This window comes from Hemiscyllium ocellatum, chromosome 19 (genome assembly GCF_020745735.1).
Source record: "Hemiscyllium ocellatum isolate sHemOce1 chromosome 19, sHemOce1.pat.X.cur, whole genome shotgun sequence".
NCBI lineage: Eukaryota > Metazoa > Chordata > Chondrichthyes > Orectolobiformes > Hemiscylliidae > Hemiscyllium > Hemiscyllium ocellatum.
In genome coordinates this window covers 45,484,004-45,503,199 of record NC_083419.1, presented here as the reverse complement: position 1 = coordinate 45,503,199, position 19,196 = coordinate 45,484,004, and the positions used below count along the sequence as shown (strand labels likewise).

At 41.0% G+C, this 19,196-nt stretch overlaps 1 protein-coding gene across 1 annotated transcript in view; it reads right to left on the bottom strand.

Moving 5' to 3' along the window:
* LOC132825070 (voltage-dependent calcium channel subunit alpha-2/delta-4-like) overlaps positions 1-19,196 on the bottom strand; it is a 477,734-nt gene that overhangs the window by 392,500 nt on the left and 66,038 nt on the right. The window contains exon 4 of the mRNA XM_060840078.1: positions 11,908-11,967. Coding sequence (XP_060696061.1) covers positions 11,908-11,967 — 60 coding nt within the window. The remainder of the gene's footprint in view (positions 1-11,907; positions 11,968-19,196) is intronic.

Here is a 19,196-nt window from a genome sequence, read left to right as displayed (position 1 = left end):
CCTAACTCTGCCATCCCACCTGCCTTACTTCTAGCCTGTTATGCATTTCCAATTATAATTGCTCCATAGTTGGTAGGAAGGCAGCATCAGGAGGTGGAGAAGTCAACATTTCAGGTGTAACTCTTCTTCAGGATTAGGGGTGGGTGTAACGGGAGTTGCATATAAAGCAGAGGTGGTGGGAGTGGGTGGGGGTGTGGGCAGGGTGTTGAGGTAGGGATAGGTGAACACAGGTAAAGGGTATGACCTGGATGGTTAATGAGAGGAATGAATCCAGTTGGTAGCTGGAAGGAAGGGTCAATCAGAGGAATGGAAAGAAGTGGGGAAGGCTGGAAAGAGAGTTGGGGATAGGAAGGGAGGTTATTTGAAGTTGGAGAATTCATTCCTCCTATTGACCAACAATATCATACCCTCTACCTGTGTTCACCTATCCTTACCTCACCATCTCATCTTCCCTCCTCACCTTTATATGCAGCTCCTTTTACACCCACCCCCATTCCTGAAGAAGGGTTACACCCAAAACATTGACTTCTCCACCTTCTGATGCTGCCTGGCTTGCTGTGTTCTTCTAGCCTCGTGATTGTCTACCTTGGATGAGAGCATCTACAGTTTTTTTGTCTCTAACTGTAGTTGGTGGCTGTCAATGTGACAAAATATTGTGCTTGAACCTTTAATGGTTGCATTTTAAACTACTGTCAATCACTGCATACCTCCAGAAAAGATATGATGTATTAGTCTATTTGTGTGACTGTTGTTGAAGATCAGCTATCTCAACTGCAGGAGATCCTAAGGATAGTGTCCTAGGCCTAACCATCTTCAGCTGCTTCATCAATGACCTTCCTTCCATCATAAAGATGAGATGTGGAGATGTTCACTGATGATTGCACGGTGTTCAGCACATTATGACTTCTCAAATACTGAAGCAGTCCATTTTCAAATGCAACAAGACTGGGACAATATCCAGGTTTAGGTTGGCATCACACAACTGCCAGGCAATAATCATCTACAACAAGAATCTAATCACTGCTTCTTGACATTCCATGGCATTACGATGGCTGAATCGTCACCAAACAATGGCCTGGAGCTTACCATTGACCAGAAATTCAGCTGAAATAACCATACAAATACAGTGGCTACAGGAGCAGATCAGAGGCTAGGAATCCTGCAGTGAGTAACATATCTTCTGACTCCCAAAAACTTGTCCATCATATACAAGACACAAGTCATGAATATCATGGAATGCTCCCATTTGCTCAGATGAATGCAGCTCCAACAACATTCAAGATGCTTGACATCATCCAGGAAAAAAGCTGCCCACTCAATTAGCACCAAATCCATAACCCTTCACTCCTTCAACCATTGTTTCTGAGTAGGAGCACTGTGTACTGTCTACAAGATGCACAGCAGAAATTCACCAATACTCCTCAAACAATATTTCCCAAGCCCATCTAGAAAAACAAGGGCAGCAGATACATGAGAATACCAGCACCTGCACGTCCCTCTCTGAGCTAATCACTATCTTGACTTGGAAATATATTGGGAGAAAGTGAAGCCTGCAAAAGCTGGAGATCAGAGTCAAGACTGTGGTGCTGGAAAAGCACAACAGGTCAGGCAGCATCCGAGGAGCAGAAGAATTGACGAGGAATCCCAATGAAGGGCTTATGCCTAAAACATCAATTCTCCTGATCCTTGAATCCTGCCTGACCTGCTGTGCTTTTCTAGCACCACACTCTCGATTTGGAAATTACTGCCATTCCTTCAGGTTGACTAGATCAAAATCTTGGAAATCTCTCCCTCATGGCATTGTGGGCTACCTGTACCAAACGGACTGCAGTGATTCAAGGCAGTAGCACAGTAGCACTTTCTCAAGAGCAACTAGGGATAGGAAATAAATACTGTGACATCCAATGGCTACATCCACATGACATATTATTCAGTCGGAAGCAGCAGCGATAGAGATCAGATGTACTTGACTTGGTTCCCAGTGAACAGTCTCTACAAATGGTCTAACTTTCAAATAAAAAGATACATTGTTGTTTAACCAGTCCTTGTGTATGGTTTGTACATCTACGTCTAAGAGAATAATGTAACAGTGCCTTCAGTTGTTTAGCTCCCAAGATCAGGGTTTATTCCTGATATCGCTGTAGCTCTGAAAAGAGGCTTTGATTTAATAATTAAGATTATAATTAATGGTGTCAATAAGAAACATTAAAGGTGGCAGGCAGATGGTCTGTGGCAGCTGCAGATTGTGAGAAATTCTAGACAGCAGAGTGTTCCAAGGAAAATAGGTCTCCATGAATCAACAACCTTTTACTCAGAGTTTGAGGGCTGGACATTGAGCTGCAGAAAATGACATTGGGGAGGGGAAGCACTTTATTCCAGAAGGTGGTCAAGCCTCTTAGGATAGTGTTACCTGATTTGGTCAAGTAGTCAATCACAGGACGTATGACAGCAAGTGAGGTGGGTATGGGAACTCAGCATGTAAAAGGGAAAGAGCCTAAAATAAGTCTCAATGTTTGAGATTTTTGCAGCTTGTATCAATTAAATTTTCAACTGCAGGGTGGATGAACAAACTGACCAGGACGCTATCATTCAGAAAGTGACTGAAGTGGGGAAGTTACTAGGAATATAGTGAAAGTGGGCAACAGTATAGTTAGGGGATTTAACACAATTCTCTGCATCTGAGACAGACTGCCCAGAGAGCTGTGTTGTCTACCCAGTGCCAGGCTTCTAAACTTCTGCTCTGGACTGCAGAGGAATAGAATTTGGAGGGGATTGCTCATGGTCCATTTGATATCAACAATATTAGTAGAACTCAGAAAGCACCTATAAGCAGCTAACTTGGAATGTGCTACATTTGATGGAGGTGGTAGTAGAATCAAAGGCCCAAGTCTTCCAAACAGTAAGGAGGCGGGTGTGCTTATATGTGACTATAAATTCACCTATTCACTTATGCTGAAATCTTTGCACTTTTCAGTCCTTGCTCCAGTTTGAATCCAGTAGTGAGCAGAGTCAGGAAGCCAAATGGTGATTGTGATTCCAGCAAAGTTATAAATCCCTGTTTTACCATGAACAGAAGGCAAATCACTTATGATCTGTCTTCAGTTCAATAACTTATGGTTTTTAAAATGATGAAACTGTTAACCTCAAACTCCATCACCGATATCCTTGACAATTTTCACAATTCTTCTTCAATTCCTGGCAATTCTCAACCCCTCTTCCCACTTAACAGTTCTTCAGCAAAGGTGCACAGTACTCCAATTATACTCAGATCCCAACGGCCCCCGACAATGTTTACCATATCCTTCATATCTAGGCAACAATCACCCCCGACAATGTTCACCCTTATCTATTACCCATTGAATTAATTTACTGCTTCCCTCAGTTTCACCCCCACACTTACCCCAAACAGACAACGCTGATGTCATGGCTCACCATCCCTTTCCATCCTAAGCAATTCTCATTTTTCCTCCTGCCTATCCAACAGTGCTGACTCTTCTGACATTAGCTGACGGAAGCCAGGGAAAGGTGAGTTGAGAGGGGATGACAAGCTTTGCTGGAGGGGAGTGAGAGTTGTTGGTAGGAAGGTAAATCTTGCTGGAGGTAGCACGGTAGTAAATATTGCATTGTGCAGGAGTGGTGAGCATTTCTCAAAGTGGAATGTATTTTATTGGAAGCAGAATGAGCATTCCTAAGAAACCACAGGAAGGAGGGGTGGTGAGCATTCCGAGCTCAGGAAATGATTGAACATTGTGTGGAGATGGTGGACATTGACTGATTTGGGGTAAACATTGCCAGGAAATGGGGGGGGGGGGTGAACATTGCTTCCTCACAATGAGCATTGTCGCGAATCAGGCTGTTGACTACTGCTGGGTCAATCTTGTCACAAATATTGTAGGCATTTTGAGAAGGAGATGAACATTGCTGAGGAAGTGTGTGAACATTGTCTGGAATGTGATTGAACATTGTTAAAGCTGTTTGAACATTGTAGGGATTGGGGTATAGGTAATATCAGGCACATTGCAGGCAGTAGGTGAGCATTGCCAAGAGGGGAGTGAGCTGGATTCAGCAGGTCTTACATATACAAGAAATGGTCTTAAGCAAATCTATATTAGAAAGTTATAATCGACCAGGCCAGATCTCATCAAAACATTTTAAGAAAGTAGCCCAGACCCTAACTTTGCTAGTTGTTTTCAGCAGGTGCAACATGAATATTCCAGGGGGGATGCAGTTGGTCACTTAATTTGAAACAAAAGAGAACTTATTTAGAAGATTACCAAATGAAACATAAAAGAGAACAGAATACTGAATAATTTAACCAACCAAAAACCCAACAGATCATCCCAACTTAATGATGCTGTTCCAAGTACTTGCAACAATCCCCACAAACACCCCTTGGCACAAAAGGTAAAATCAAACACAGGGTCTTACAGGAGTGATGTCAGAGAGATAGGAAGATCAGCATGGACCTGTTTATTTGGGTTCGGCAGTTTTTATAAATGCCTGACTGCTTTCAATGAATAGCCAGACTGCCAAAAACCAAACCAAACCAAACCAGAGAAAAGTTGAGTTGGCAGAACTGGCCACTCCCCTTTCAGTGTACAAGTGTTTTTTTTAAACCTGAAAGCCTTTTGCCTGAGGCAGCATCGGTTAGCTATAATCAAATTGGTCTTAAAACCCATTCAAGCCCAGACCTGTCCAAACCTATGTTTTTATGACCTCCTGAGAAAGAAAACTAAGCACAACATAATCTTCTTAAAGGAGCAGCATAATCACATTCCCACATGAATCATCAATATTCAAAGATGGATGCATTTAAAACACCTTAACATTAACCTGTTAATGCACTACAACACACACATACATTGCATTGACTACAAACATGTATGACTTTGTTTCGCTTCCGTGTGATTTTTTTTATAGATATTTTTATTGGGAATTTAACATTTTGACAAATTTACAAAAATAAGCAGAAGTTTCAAGCACAAACATTAATATAAAAATAGATCTTAAATATATAATCATCAAAATTCAACTAATCCACAATCATCCAGAGTGTATAGTTGAGTCGCTTACATCCTTCAAATAAGAGAAAATGTTCTCTAATACACTCATAACAGTATGATAAAAAAGGAAGCTATTTCCAAACAATAAGAACAAAAAAAAATTAAACATGTTTGAATGGAGATCTTCCCCCTTGTTCTCAGGGGGCCTTACTACCTTTCCAACGTTCCACCATATCCTCTCCCAAACAGTGTCCCACCCTCGACCCGGGTGCTTCTTAATAGGATTTAGATATAATACTGAGCTAGAGTTAACAGTGAGCGCCGCACCCCCACCCCTCCCCACCCATACCTGAGTATATCTAATAGCATCAATGCCACGTACAAACACACATAACTATAAAATTACAACTCCAACAGATTACAGTTAAGTATGATAACATAGCAAGGAAGACAACCCCGCTCCCAGAGGCAAAAGTAAAGTAGAATAAAGTATCCATTTCTCCCCACGGAGTGTGGGAGAGGCAAGCCAACATAAATTGTCTCTTACGATTTATTTAACCGAGTCTAAAAGTTTCTTAGCCTCTTCCGATGATCTAAAATTATACTCGGATCCTTCGTGGGTAAAGCATAACGTCGCTGGGTAGCGTAAGGTGTATTGAATATCTAAGTCCCTTAAACATTTCTGCACCTCATCAAACGCCTTCCTTCTTCGTGCCAAAGCCGGGGAGAAGTCCTGAAATAACATAATCTTGGATCCTTCATGAATCATAGCTTTAGGATCCTTTCCAAGCTTTCTGGAGGCATCCAGGAGTATCTGCCTCTCCCTATAACTCTGCAGCCGGAACAGGACCGGGCATGGGCGCTGGTTTGGGCCAGATCCGCGTACTGCGACCCGGTAGGCCCACTCCACCCTTAACCGGTCAGTTTCAGCCCCCAGGTTTAAAAGCTGGGGCAGCCATCGCTCCAGAAATACTACTAACTGTTCTTTCCCTTCTTGTTCTTGAAGGCCCAGCAACCGAATATTCTTTCTCCGATTTTTGTTGTCAATATCATCCATGTAGATTTCAAAGGCCCTGACTCTCTGCTCCAGGGTTCGCACCTGTTCTGCAGCTGTTTGAGCTGCAGCCTCGGAGGTCGTGGCCTTTATTTCCGCCCCCTCCACTCGGCCCTGCAATTCTCCGATAGAGTGATTCTGTTTCTGCAGCTTTTCTTCGAATGCATTCCATCTCTGTCTGGATTCTGCGATGAAATTGACGAGTGTCGATTCCAATCTAGCAATCATCTCTATAAGGCCTGTTTTTACATCAGCTGCAGCCGGAGGAGACTTTGTTTTCTGAGAGCTGCGGGGTCCCTTTGATTTACTCATTATCCACTCAGTATTAGACTATTTAAATATAATATTCAGCAGCTAATTAAGATTAAAGAAATTTTTTGGGTGGTTTGGCAAGTGTGGTGGGGGCAGGAAACCCACTTTACCCAGGTTTTGGGAAGGGCTCTGTAGACTCAGACTTGCTGAGTCGCCGCCATCTTGGATCTCCGCTTCCGTGTGATTTAATCCTGCCATCGAACACCTCCATTTCTCATTCATGTCTTGATAATGCATCAGCAAACACGTTTTCTTGTCCTGCCACATGCATAATTTTCAAATTGAACGTCTGTAATAACAAACTCCACCTAAACAAGCATTTTTGTCTTTAAATTTCTCCACAAACTTAAATGGGTTATGGTTGGTGTATATGATTGTCTCAGATCTGTTACTGGTAAATTAAACATTGAAATGTTGCAATGCCAACACCAAGCTCAAAGTCTTTTTTCTCAACTGTTGAACATTTCTGCTGATAAATGTTCAATTATCTGATAGGTCATTCTATCTTCTTGTTGTGTTCCGACACCCATGTCACTCACATCAGTCGTCAGCTTGAATGGCTTTGCATAATTAGGCGTGGCTAACACAGGGGCAATGGTTAACACGGCTTTCAGGCTGTGAAATGCCATCTAACAGTCCGCTGTCACTGAAACTTCTTGCTTTTCTTTAACAATTCAGTGAGTGGAGCAGCCACACTGCTAAAATTTGGTACGAGTTTTTGATAAAATCCACTCAATCCCAGGAATCATAGTACTACTCTTTATGGCGATGGTATGGGAAACTCCTCAATTACCTTTGGTTTTGCATTCAGTGGGACCATTTGTCCATGTCCAATAACATGGCCCAGGAAGGTGACTTGGGGTTTTGGCAAATTCACTTTGAGCTAGGTTTATCACCAAACCTGCATTCCCAAGTCGATTGAACAAGTCGGATAAGTGATGCAAATGTTCCTTCCATGTGTGACTAAAAATCACCAGGTCATCTATATGCATGACACAATTGGGTAGTCCAGCAATTACCTTATTGGTTAGTCTCTGAAATGCGGCTGGCGCATTTTCATACCAAATGGCATGACTTTAAATTGATACAGTCCATTCGGCATTACAAAAGAAGAAACTGGCTTCGCTTTTTCGGACAAAGGTACCTACCAGTATCCTCTGAGCAAGTCCTACTTAGAAAAATAAGTTGCTTGTCCCACCTTGCCAACACAGTCTTCCAAACGTGGAATCGGATATACATCAGTCTTTGTAACTGCATTGACTTTGCAATAGTCCACACTTTGGCACTATTACTATGGGTAAGCTCCAGTCAGTTACTTCAGTTATGTCATCTTGGAGCATGTGTTCAATCTCCTGTTGAACCTAAGCCAACTTTACAGGGTATGCTGATAAGGATGTTGCTCAATTGGAACAGCATCTCCTATACCTACATCATGCATAATTAGGTTAGTACTTCCCAGCTTATTTCCACATATTTCCCATGTGATATTAATAACTATTTCAGGTCATTTCAATTTTCCTCTGGAAGGTAACTCAGTAATGTTTTCCAATTTTTGACAACTTCCTCATTGTCCAATTTAATTTGAAGAATGTCCAATTCAGAAACCTCTGAACTTGGTTCTTCCCTTTGTGTTGTAATCAAGAACACTGCTCCCTTTGGCTTTCCTTCCTGTCAAAATACCTTTTGAGCATATCCACATGACAGACTCTGAGATTTCTTTCTGTTTGGAGTCCTTATCAAATAGTTCACTTCACTCAATTTCATTTTGACTTGGTGAGGTCCACTAAATCTTGCTTTAAAAGTTTCACCTACCACTGGAAGTAACACTAACACCTTATCCCTGATAGCAAAATTGTAAGGTTTTGATTTCTTGTCTGCCTCCCATTTCATTGTATGCTGTGATATAATGAAGTGCTGTCAAGCCAACTCCCCCACTCTATTTAATTGTTTCCTACAATTTGACACATAGTCCAAATATGTGGTCCCAGGATTATGACTTACCAGTTTCTCTTTAAAAACTTTAGCGGTCCTCTCACTTCTCACTTCTAATTCAAGTGACGAATTTGGTTGATTAATTTGGTGCATCTGATTGCAAAAAGCACAAACAGAATTCCCTTATTTGAATCATCTGGATGGTCGTGACTGTAAGCCCTCAACATGGTCTTTAATGTCTGATGCCATCTTTTGAGCACTCTCTGTGACTCTGGATGGTATGCAGTAGGTTTGAATTGTTTTATTCCTAAGTTGTCCATAACTTCCTTGAATAAACGTGATGCAGTTTAACCCTTGATCTGATTGTATCTCTCTGGATTGTCCATATCTAATGAAACATTTGAGTAACTCCTCTACAATCATTTTAGCTGTGATATTGTGTAATGCAATGGCCTCTAGAAATCTAGTGGATACATCCATCATTGTTAACAAATACTGATTCCCATATTTTGTTTTAGCAGGGGTCTTACACAATCAATTAAGACACTTGTACAAGGTTCGTCAAATGTAGGAATAGGTATTAAAGATGCGGCTTTTATTACTGCCTGTGGTTTTCCAATTACCTGACATATATGACATGTCTTGCAAAATTCAACTGCATCCTTATGCAATCCAGGTTAAAAAAAAGTTTTGTATTTTAGTTTGAGTTTTTCTCATTCCTAAATGACTCCCTGGAGGTAACTCGCGCATCACTCGCAACACCTTCTTTCTATAACTCACTGGCAATACAACTTGATGAACTTTTCCATTTTGCATCTGTCTGAATATGTGATTTTCTCATTGAGGGATTATCTTTAAGATAATAACATTCAAATTCTTTTTATGTGTATGCCATTTGATATAATTCCTTTAAATTTTCATCTTTCTGCTGGAACTCAGTTAATTTCTCTGAGCTAAAGATGTCTGCTTTGTCATCTATCTGCTCTGTTTTATGTCCACCATCTATTCAAATACATGTCTCTGCTAATTCCACTTCAACTTTCTTATCTGCCCTCTTCGATCTCTCCTGCTTCTTTGTGACCTTGTTACCACACAGTCGGGAAAAATCACAGGAAATGTGTCCTGCAATAGTTCAGTTGTCTGAGTTTCCACTGGCATTTCAACCAAAATAGGCAGCACTCCTACCTGTGAACCAGCCATATTGTTAGCAAGGACAAATTGTATTCCTGGAGCTGAGAGTTTGTCCAGTACTACTCCCACGACGTCTCTGCTCATCACTGGACATTCTAACCTCACTTTACATAATTGAGTGCTGCTTGTCTCACCGAATTCCTGTTACTAGCACCTTTTCTAGTAATGGTTCTTCAGAGATACATATCTCCTCATCTTTCAACATCACAGATTGAGAGGATCCTGTATCTCTTAATATTGTAACCTCTTCACCTGCTGCTCCTGGTCTATGTGAGTAAACTTTACCTCCACACAGTTATATGGTTAAGAAGATCTGGCACTTCCTCCTTAACCAACCTCCAACCAGGTTGTACATTGTGGTGCAGCGTTTTAGCCTCCACTATGTTTTCCATTACCACTCTAATAAAATTCATTGGCTTATCCTGTTTTTTTTATAGCTGGCTTCCCAGCTTTTTCTATCCCACCAACACTGTGATTTCATGTGGCCTACTTTATTGCAGTGGAAGAACTTCTCTTTCCCCTTCAAGGATTTCTCTTTCACCCTGTGGTAAGTTATCCTTATGATCTTCACTGAGATCTGCCTTTCCCTTTCCATACAAGGATTTCTCTTTTCACTAATTTCTATCCCTCACTGATTGAAATTTATTTTGGAAGCCAAACTTCAATTTATGGGCCAACTCACTCATCATCAGCCATTTCAGCTGCTAATCTTGTCATTTTAACTCTCTATGTTCCCAAATGAGTTTGCACTTCTTCAGAAAATGAATTTTTGAACTCCTGTCTAAGTGCCAATTTCTGGAGTTCAAACCCCCTCTCCTTCTCTCTCTTTCTCTTTCTTTCTGTTCTGCTAAAGTGATTTGTTCTTTTTCTTTTTGTTCTGTTGAAGCAATTTACTTTTACTCTGAATTCAAACTGTTTCACTTCTGTTGCCCTTTCCTTATCTTTTGCCTCAAACTCAAGCTGCTTCATTTTCAATTGATCTTATTAAGATTCTCATGGAATTTTCCATCAGATTTAAATGCTGTAAGTATCTCTCCTTCCTCATGGAAAGAGGCAGTTCTAGCTCCAACCCCAGTTTGTCCGCTAATTCCAGCAGCTGGGCCTTTTGCATCTTTTGCAAAACTGCTAAATTCACTTCTTCCACCCCCAGCAAACACTTGGCGACTGAAAAAGCTACTGTTATCCCAACCACTGTTTAAACCAATCAAAATCAACAACCAGAATACAAGATACTAACACCTACATTTGAGTCCAACAGCCCTAATCCCAATTTGTAACTATAGAACAAATTCTACAAAGAGCCCCCAATCTATTATGGACCATGCCAAACCCCCCTCAATACATTTCAAAAAAGTAGCCCAAACCCTAGCTTTGCTAGTTGTTTTAAATGTATATTCTAGGAGAGATGCAGTTAGTCAAACAAGATAGTTTTAAACAAAATGGAATTTATTTACAAGATTACCGAATGAAACAAACAGAAAAGAACAGAATACTGAATAATTTAGCCAACCAAAAACCCAACAGATCATCCCAACTTAATGATGCTGTTCCAAATACTTGCAACTATCCCCTTAAGTACCCCTTGGTACAAATCAAACACAGGATCTTACAGGAGTGTTGTCAGAGAGACAGGAGGATTAGATTAGATTAGATTCCCTGCAGTGTGGAAACAGGCCCTTCAGCCCACTGTGGGAGGAAACCGGACCACCCGGAGGAAACCCATGCAGACACGGGGAAAATGTGCAGACTCCACACAGACAGTCACCTGAGGCTGGAATCAAACCTGGGACCCTGGTGCTGTGAGGCAGCAGTGCTAACCACTGAGAACATGGAACACCTGCTTCTTTGGGTTCAATAGCTTTTACAACTGCCTGAGTGCTTTCTGTGAAAAGCCAAATTGCCAAAAGCCAAATCAAACCAAAGAAAAGCTGAACAGGGAGAACTGGCTGCTCCCCTTTCATTGTACCAGGTTTTTTTTACAATTTGAAAGTCTTTTGCCTGAGGCAGTATTTGTTAGCTATAATCAAATTAACTTTAAAACCCATCCAAGCCCAGACTTTTTAGAACCTGTGTTTTTACAACCTCCAGAAGGACAACATAAAAGAGCAGTGTCATCACAGTGTACAGTGCAAATAGTCCTGGTTTAGGACTGACTGAATAACACTTCCAAAGAGCGAACAGCTACATGCTGAGCTGGATTTGTTAATCTGTACTATATGATTCTATAATTCAAATCTATTCAAGTTTTACCAAGGGGCTTAGTTCAATAGAAACCTTTGCTAAATCTCTGTACCAAACAGAAAACAAGTTGGTTAGAGTTTATCAGTGTAAGTTCAGGCTATGATGCTGAAGTGCTGTTTTTTAATACAATTTTAAAATAATCTTTTACCTTTGGTGCTTGATCAGTGCACTCACCTCAAAATTCATGTCATACTTGTGATACAAATCAGCTTCTTCAGCAGCATCAACCAATCTCTGCATGGAAAAAGAAAGTTTATTGCTGTCTTCATTTTATACCTGCGCTAATCAGCTCCACATGAGAATGAGAACACAAAATGAAAACAGAAAGCGCTGGAAACAATCAGCTGCTCAATCAACAAGATAACATACTTTCTCCAGAGATGTTGATTGTTTACAGCATTTACAATTTTTAATCTCATCATTTAAAATGAAGACCTAATTTTAACCAAATTAAAGTAACAACTAACTTAATAAGAAGTGTTGAACTAGACTGAGAACTGACTCATCAGGAATAAATAAACCTGATTGGGTTAATACTAAGAAATACTGGAATAAGTTGCTGCCATTAACTTTAGGTAAAGATATAACACAAGTAGTATCTAAACACAACAGACTAAAACAGCAAGTTTAGTGGCAATATTTCTGCTCAAAATTCACCAAATAACTGATTTCACCTAAGTACATATGAACATACGAAACAGGAGCAGAAGCGGTCCACTCAGCTCATCTTGTTTTAAAACATTAACATTATGCATGATACATTCAACCTCAGTGGAAGACATAACACATTACCCATGACCGGGAAAAACTTGTTTAACCATAAGCCTTCAAATCAATAAAAACATGCTTACATATAAGTAAAAATCACGTACAAATGTATCAGCAGCAAGAAGAAATGATCCAGTAACTAACTTGTAAGTAACCATGATTTATTTGAACAGTAAAAGCAAGAACATCCTGCATTTCTGTTAAGTATTACACAAGTGTGAAAGGTTAATATAGGGTGCAGGCTGGGATGTGGTGATTGAATTTGGCAGGTTGATATTAGATCAGCATTGTATGCTCATTCACAGTAATCCAGATATTCATTGTACTTCTTCATAGCAGAGCTTTCACCAATTATCAAAATAGGAGGTCTTTGATTAATAATCAGTCATCACAATTGGTTTCCTCCTCACTTTGTTATGGAGGGAAAAGATCAGAAAGCGTTCTAATTCTACATTACTATTCATTGTTGCTGATAATTTAGTATGTAGGGCATGCTCAGAGATCAGGATTTGGCTCAGCTATTGTGAATGACAATTAGGTATATAACTACCACTTACTGTCTCGACTATCATTTTAAAAATCTTAACATAGACAATTACTTTGATTTATACAGTACCTTTAAAGTAATGAAACCTCCAATGGCACTTGAGAAAACTGTTGTCAGAACACTGAGTCATATAAATATAGCATGATAGGTGACCAAAACTTATTAAAGAGTAAGATTTTAAGTAAATATCTTAAGGGGTGAGAAAAGGAAAATAAGGTAAAGGTGTGTTAAGATAGCTTACGGTCTAGAAATGGGCACCAACAGTCAATCAATAAATTGAAGGTGAGCAAGAGTCCAAAATGGAGAGATGCAGACTTCTCAGTGAGTGTAGGGGTGGAGAGAGTGAGGGCAGTTAACTCAGAGTTTATAGTGTGCTAACACTTGCAATTCCTTCCCTCCTGGCAATTTCCTAAATTACTTACAATGCCTACGATTGGCCATTAATTTCAACTTAACAATATCAGAACAGGAAATGCAATTATTTCCACTCAGCAGAAACCAAGCCAATCGCTGTTAAAAATACACTGTTCCAGGGAGTTGATTTCAGTCATGCTGCAGAAGCATGACTGAGAGATTGAGAAACTCGAGCAGTATGTTGTGGGGAGGTGCAGAGCAACATGCCACAGCCTCTGAGACTGCTGCTGAATCCTCTGTGGGACAAGTCCATGCTCTGGAGTGCTGACTCCAGGCCTTAGAAGAACATATCAACGACCTGGAAAATTGAGGTCGCCGGAAAGATATTCGGTTGCTGGGCCTTCCCGAAAGGGAGGAGGAAGGCCAGCATGTTGATTTTCTGGAGCAATGGCTCCCACAGCTGCTAAAACTGGAGTCAGAGCTGGGCCGGGTGCGGGTTGAGAGGACCCACCGGGTTGCTACACGCAGACCCGGTTCGGACCAGCGCCCCTGCCCGGTCTTAGTTCGACTTCAACACGACAGGGAAAAACCAATGCTGCTGGAGGCCTCCAGAGTTTTGGGGAAGGATGGTATACAAGTGTTCCAAAATAATGTTGTTCAAGGACTTCTTTCCGGTTGTGGTTCACAAGAGGAAGGCATTCAATGAGGTAAAGAAGCATCTAAGGGATTTAAATATTCAATATTCTCTGTGATACCCGGCAATGCTGTGCTTTAGTAATGGAGGATCTGTGTACAACTTCGGATCACCAGAAAAAGTAAAAGAATTCCTGGCTGCTCTAAAATAGACTGCTGGACCTGAACTATATAGACAATGATTTTAGTTTACCCCTCTTCTGTTTTTCTTTCTCCTCCTCTTTCCCTCTTTCTCTTTTCCATCCTTCCTCGGGGTGGGGGGGAGGGAGCGCATTCATTCTTTCTCCTTTTTTTTGACTCTCATTTATAATTCGCTCAGTTTATTCGATTATTCGGGATGTTTCTGGGTTGCTTTTTTATTCCTTAATATTTGCTGGGATTGTAATTTGGTAATTTTATATATCTTATCTAATGTTGCTGTTTTGTTCAGTGTGCCTTGGTAATAGTGTGGAGGGGATAGGTTGGTCACCCACTTTTAACTCCTGTATTATAAGATATTCGCATTTGTTTATTCTACTTTGTAATGTCTGGGCTAAGAGCATGGCTCTAGTTGGGAGATGTTATGGTGGGATTACTGGAAGGTAGGAGTGCCTCCTGTGTATAAGGGGGAAGGTCTTCTTTTAAATGTATCCTATGCTTTTTTTTAGGTGTAGGTCTTAATTGTTTTGAGTTAGTTGTTTTAAAAGATGTTTTTATATGTGAATTCTTTATGGTTTCTACCCAATGTCTTTTGGGTGGTGTTCTTCCTCCTGGGAGGTCTCGAACTCAATCACGGTTGGTCATTTGTTTAAGTGGTGCACCTGGAATGTCAAGAGGAGCCACTCACCAATCAAAAGGGAAAAGATATATCAAGTCTTAAAAAAAGAAAGGGTTGCTGTAGCTCTCCTGCAGGAGACACAGCTACTTGATAAGGAGCATTCAAAGCTGCAGCAGGGAGGGTTTGGCCAAGAGTTCTTTTCATCTTACAGCTCAAAAGTGGCCATTCTTATTTAGAAGAATCTTCCCTCCCAAACGCTAAGCCCAAGAAAAGACGAGTCTGGACGGTATACATTACTTAAAGCCCTAATATATGGAGAGGAATACGGGATCTTGAATCTTGACTGCCCCCCGGCACACCCTTTTAAATTTGTAACAGAAGCGTTCTCCAAGCTGATGGCTCTCGGGGCACATCACACAATTATAGGGGAGATTATTTTTAATAGATATTTTTATTGAAAAAGATTTTTGACAAAATTACAAAAATAGTACTAACTAGTGTATTCTATTTTACAATATAATAATGACACCAATATAAGATTAAAAAAGAAAAAAAATCTAACTACTAACCTATTCTACAAACAACCAAAACATAAAATAGGATATCATACATTACTGACAATAAACAGAAGGAGCAAAGAAAACAAATAAGTATACAAATAACTAAACACATATTCAAATTAGATTTGTTATCAAATCATAACAAAACCCGCATTTATATGGGATTCTTCCTCCCGGGGATCCCCAAACCGGCCAGAACCATTACCACAGCTAAGCAAAGGCCTCGAATAATATGGCCGAAATATCTGTGTCAATGTAGTTCGAAAAGGGCTACCATGTTCTATAAAATAACTCTGTTTTTTGGTGCACCATATTCGTAAGGAAGTCAAGGGGGATATATTCCATGACTATCCTATGCCAACTTAAAAGTCCTGGGGACCTTCGGACAAAATATTTTTCCTCACACAAAAGGAAAGGGTAGTGAATAATTTCCTCCCATATACATCCAAAGAGGGGAAATTTGGGAAGCCCAAGAGTAAAGACAGTGGGTCCAACCCAATCTCCGTACCCAAAATCTTTGTCAAGGCATTCGCTACTCTGTCCCAGTACCTGCGAATGTTATAACATGTCCACAGACAATGAGTGAGACCACCAACTTCGATTTTGCATTGAGAACACATTGGAGATGCTCCTATCTTGAACTTTGCAAGTCATTCAGGTGCCATATGAGCCCTGTGAAGTATCTTCAATTGAGTCACCTGAGTCCTATTACAGATAGAGATCTTCCTGGAGTTTTCCCAGACATCCTCCCACATTTCTAAGGAGATTTCCATCCCCAATTCTTAACAATTGACAAACGGTTTTATATAACCGTTCCATGTCCTTCGATACCTTATTACATAGTAAGTGGTAGAGAGTACTGACCAAGGGTGGACCCATCGGCCAAAGCACTCTCCTTTCCCTATCAGATTTATAAGGATTAATTATCAATGTGGTCTTCTTTTGTATAAAAGTCTCGTATTTGAAAATACTGAAAACGGTCCTTGCTGGGCAGCCCGAACTTCTGACACAGCTGGACATCAGGACCTCCCCATCGAACAGATCTCCCAAACAGGAGATAGCTCTGGACTCCCAGATTTTAAACACAGCATCAGTCAGCCCTGGCTGAAGTCCTAATGTTCCCACTATAGGGGTATAAGGGAAGGTTTTTTGCAGGTTACCCTCATCCTGTCGCATTATCCTACAGGCTTTGGTTGTATTTAATACAATAGGGTTTTTACAATAATTCGTTATAACTCTCATCTTGTCCATAAATAGTAGATTGATGAGGGAATATTTTGCTTGGGAGGCCTCAATATCTAACCAGCTTGATTGTGGGTCACAAGAGACCCAATCAGCTACGTAAGATAATAGGGAGCTCAATTGGTACCTCCTGAAATCCGGCAAGTCCAGCCCTCCCCTTACTTATGGGAGCTGCAGCTTTTCTAATTTAAAAAGGGGATGTCTTTGATTCCAAATAAAGGAGCCGAGCCAACCATAAAGCTTATGCAGCACCTGTCTCTGCAACATCAAAGGAAGCATTCTCATAGGGTATAAAAGGCAATGTAGAATATTCATCTTAACTAAAGCTATTCTTCCTAGCCAGGATATTGGGAGATTAGATTAGATTAGACTTACAGTGTGGAAACAGGCCCTTCGACCCAACAAGTCCACACTGACCCGCCGAAGCGAAACCCACCCATACCCCTACATTTACCCCTTACCTAACACTACGGGCAATTTAGCATGGCCAATTCACCTGACCTGCACATCTTTGGACTGTGGGAGGAAACCGGAGCACCCGGAGGAAACCCACGCTGACACGGGGAGAACGTGCAAACTCCACACAGTCAGTCGCCTGAGTCGGGAACTGAACCCGGGTCTCAGATGCTGTGAGGCAGCAGTGCTAACCACTGTGCCACCGCGCTGCCCATTTTCTTCCCAGCATTGAAGGTCCTGTCTTATTTTCTCTAATAAGTGTTTATAATTGGCTTTATTTGGCTGACCAAATGCCGGAGTAATCAACATATCTAAGTACAGAAAACCTCCTGGTGACCACCGAAAGGGGAAACAGGATCTGTCTGGAAAATTGGGTATACTGGCAAGGCCTCCCAGCAGCATGGCCTCCGATTTCATAAAATTGATTTTGTAACCTGAGAATATACCAAATAATTTAACCACTTGAATTAAGCGGGGCACAGATGTCAAAGGATCATTTAAGAAAAGGAGGACATCATCCGCATAGAGAGTAATTTTGTGCTTACCCAATCCAATCTCCGGAGCCGTTATGTTAGGGTCAGTTCGTATAGCTTCCGTCAGCAGCTCAATCACTAGTGTAAATCATAATGGTGAGAGAGGGCATCCCTGATGACAACCTCTGCCAACGCTAAAGCCATCCGAACTTAAACCGTAGGTAATCACCGCTGCTTTGGGATCATTATAGAATATTGTAACCCATTTAGCAAAGACCTCTCCAACACCAAACCATTCCATGGTATAAAAAAGATATGAAAATGTGTTGCTGGTTAAAGCACAGCAGTTTAGGCAGCATCCAAGGAACAGGACTATAAAAAAGATATGGCCATTCTACCCGATCGAATGCCTTCTCTACACCAAGGGAGACAACTAATTCCGGTATCACTCCCTGCTGGCAGGCTTGTACCGTATTTCAGACTCTTCTAACATTATTAGTTGATCTGCGACCCTTTATAATCCCTGACTGGTCTTTTTTTATAATGAATGGGAAGACCCTCTCCAGTACTAATGCGAACATTTTTGCGAGAATTTTAAAATCCACATTTAACAAGGATATGGGTCTGTATGATGATCAGTCTTCAGGAGCCTTTCCCTTCTTAAGAATGAGAGAAATATTTGCTTCTCTCAGAGAAGGCGGGAGGCAGCCTGACTATGTGAATGATTATACATAGTTACAAGTGGCCCATCCAGTTCCCCTATGAATTATTTATAGAATTCAGCCTGGAATCCAACTGGCCCGGGCGCTTTACTGCTCCGGAGCTGCCTCACCGCCTCCTGTACTTCCTGGGTTGCCGGGGGCATTCAAGAACGACACCTGCTTCGAGGTTAGGTCTGAGAGGGCCAGATTTTTAAAGAAAGACTCCAACTTCCTCGTTCTATCCTCACAGTCCTGCGATTTATACAATTCAAAATAGAATTTTCTAAAGGCGGCATTGATCTTTTTACGATCAGAAGTCAGGGTACCAGCACTCTCTCTAATAGACATAATGGCTTGGGGAGCCTTTTTCTTTCTGGCAAGGTACATTAGATACTTGCCAGGCTTGTTGCCATATTCAAATAATCTCTGCTTCGCAAATAATATCTCCCTCTTTGCTGTTTGAGTAAGTGTGGTATTCAAGGCTGCCCTAAGGGATGCAATCTGCTGTAGTCTAGTAATGGAGGGCCTATCAACATACACTGTTTCAGCTGCCTTTAGGTGAGCCTTGAGCAGACGCTGTTGTTCTCCCTTTTGTCTTTTCCAGGTCGCAGAATATGAGATAACCAAACCTCGTGCGTATGCATTAGCAGTCTCCCACATCGTCGAAGGGTTACTGGCCATGCCTGAGTTGATATCCCAGAAGGTTTTAAATTCCTGCAAAAAATAGTTTAAGAACTTGCTATCCTTCAATAGAAAAGGGTCCACACACCAATATTGGGAATCTATCTCATCATTACTAGTCTTAACCTCCATATATGCTGCAGCATGATCATAAATAGTTATATTGCCTATTTTACAAGACAATATCGAGTTCAGAAAGGTTGAGGGGACAAAAAACATATCAATTCTGGT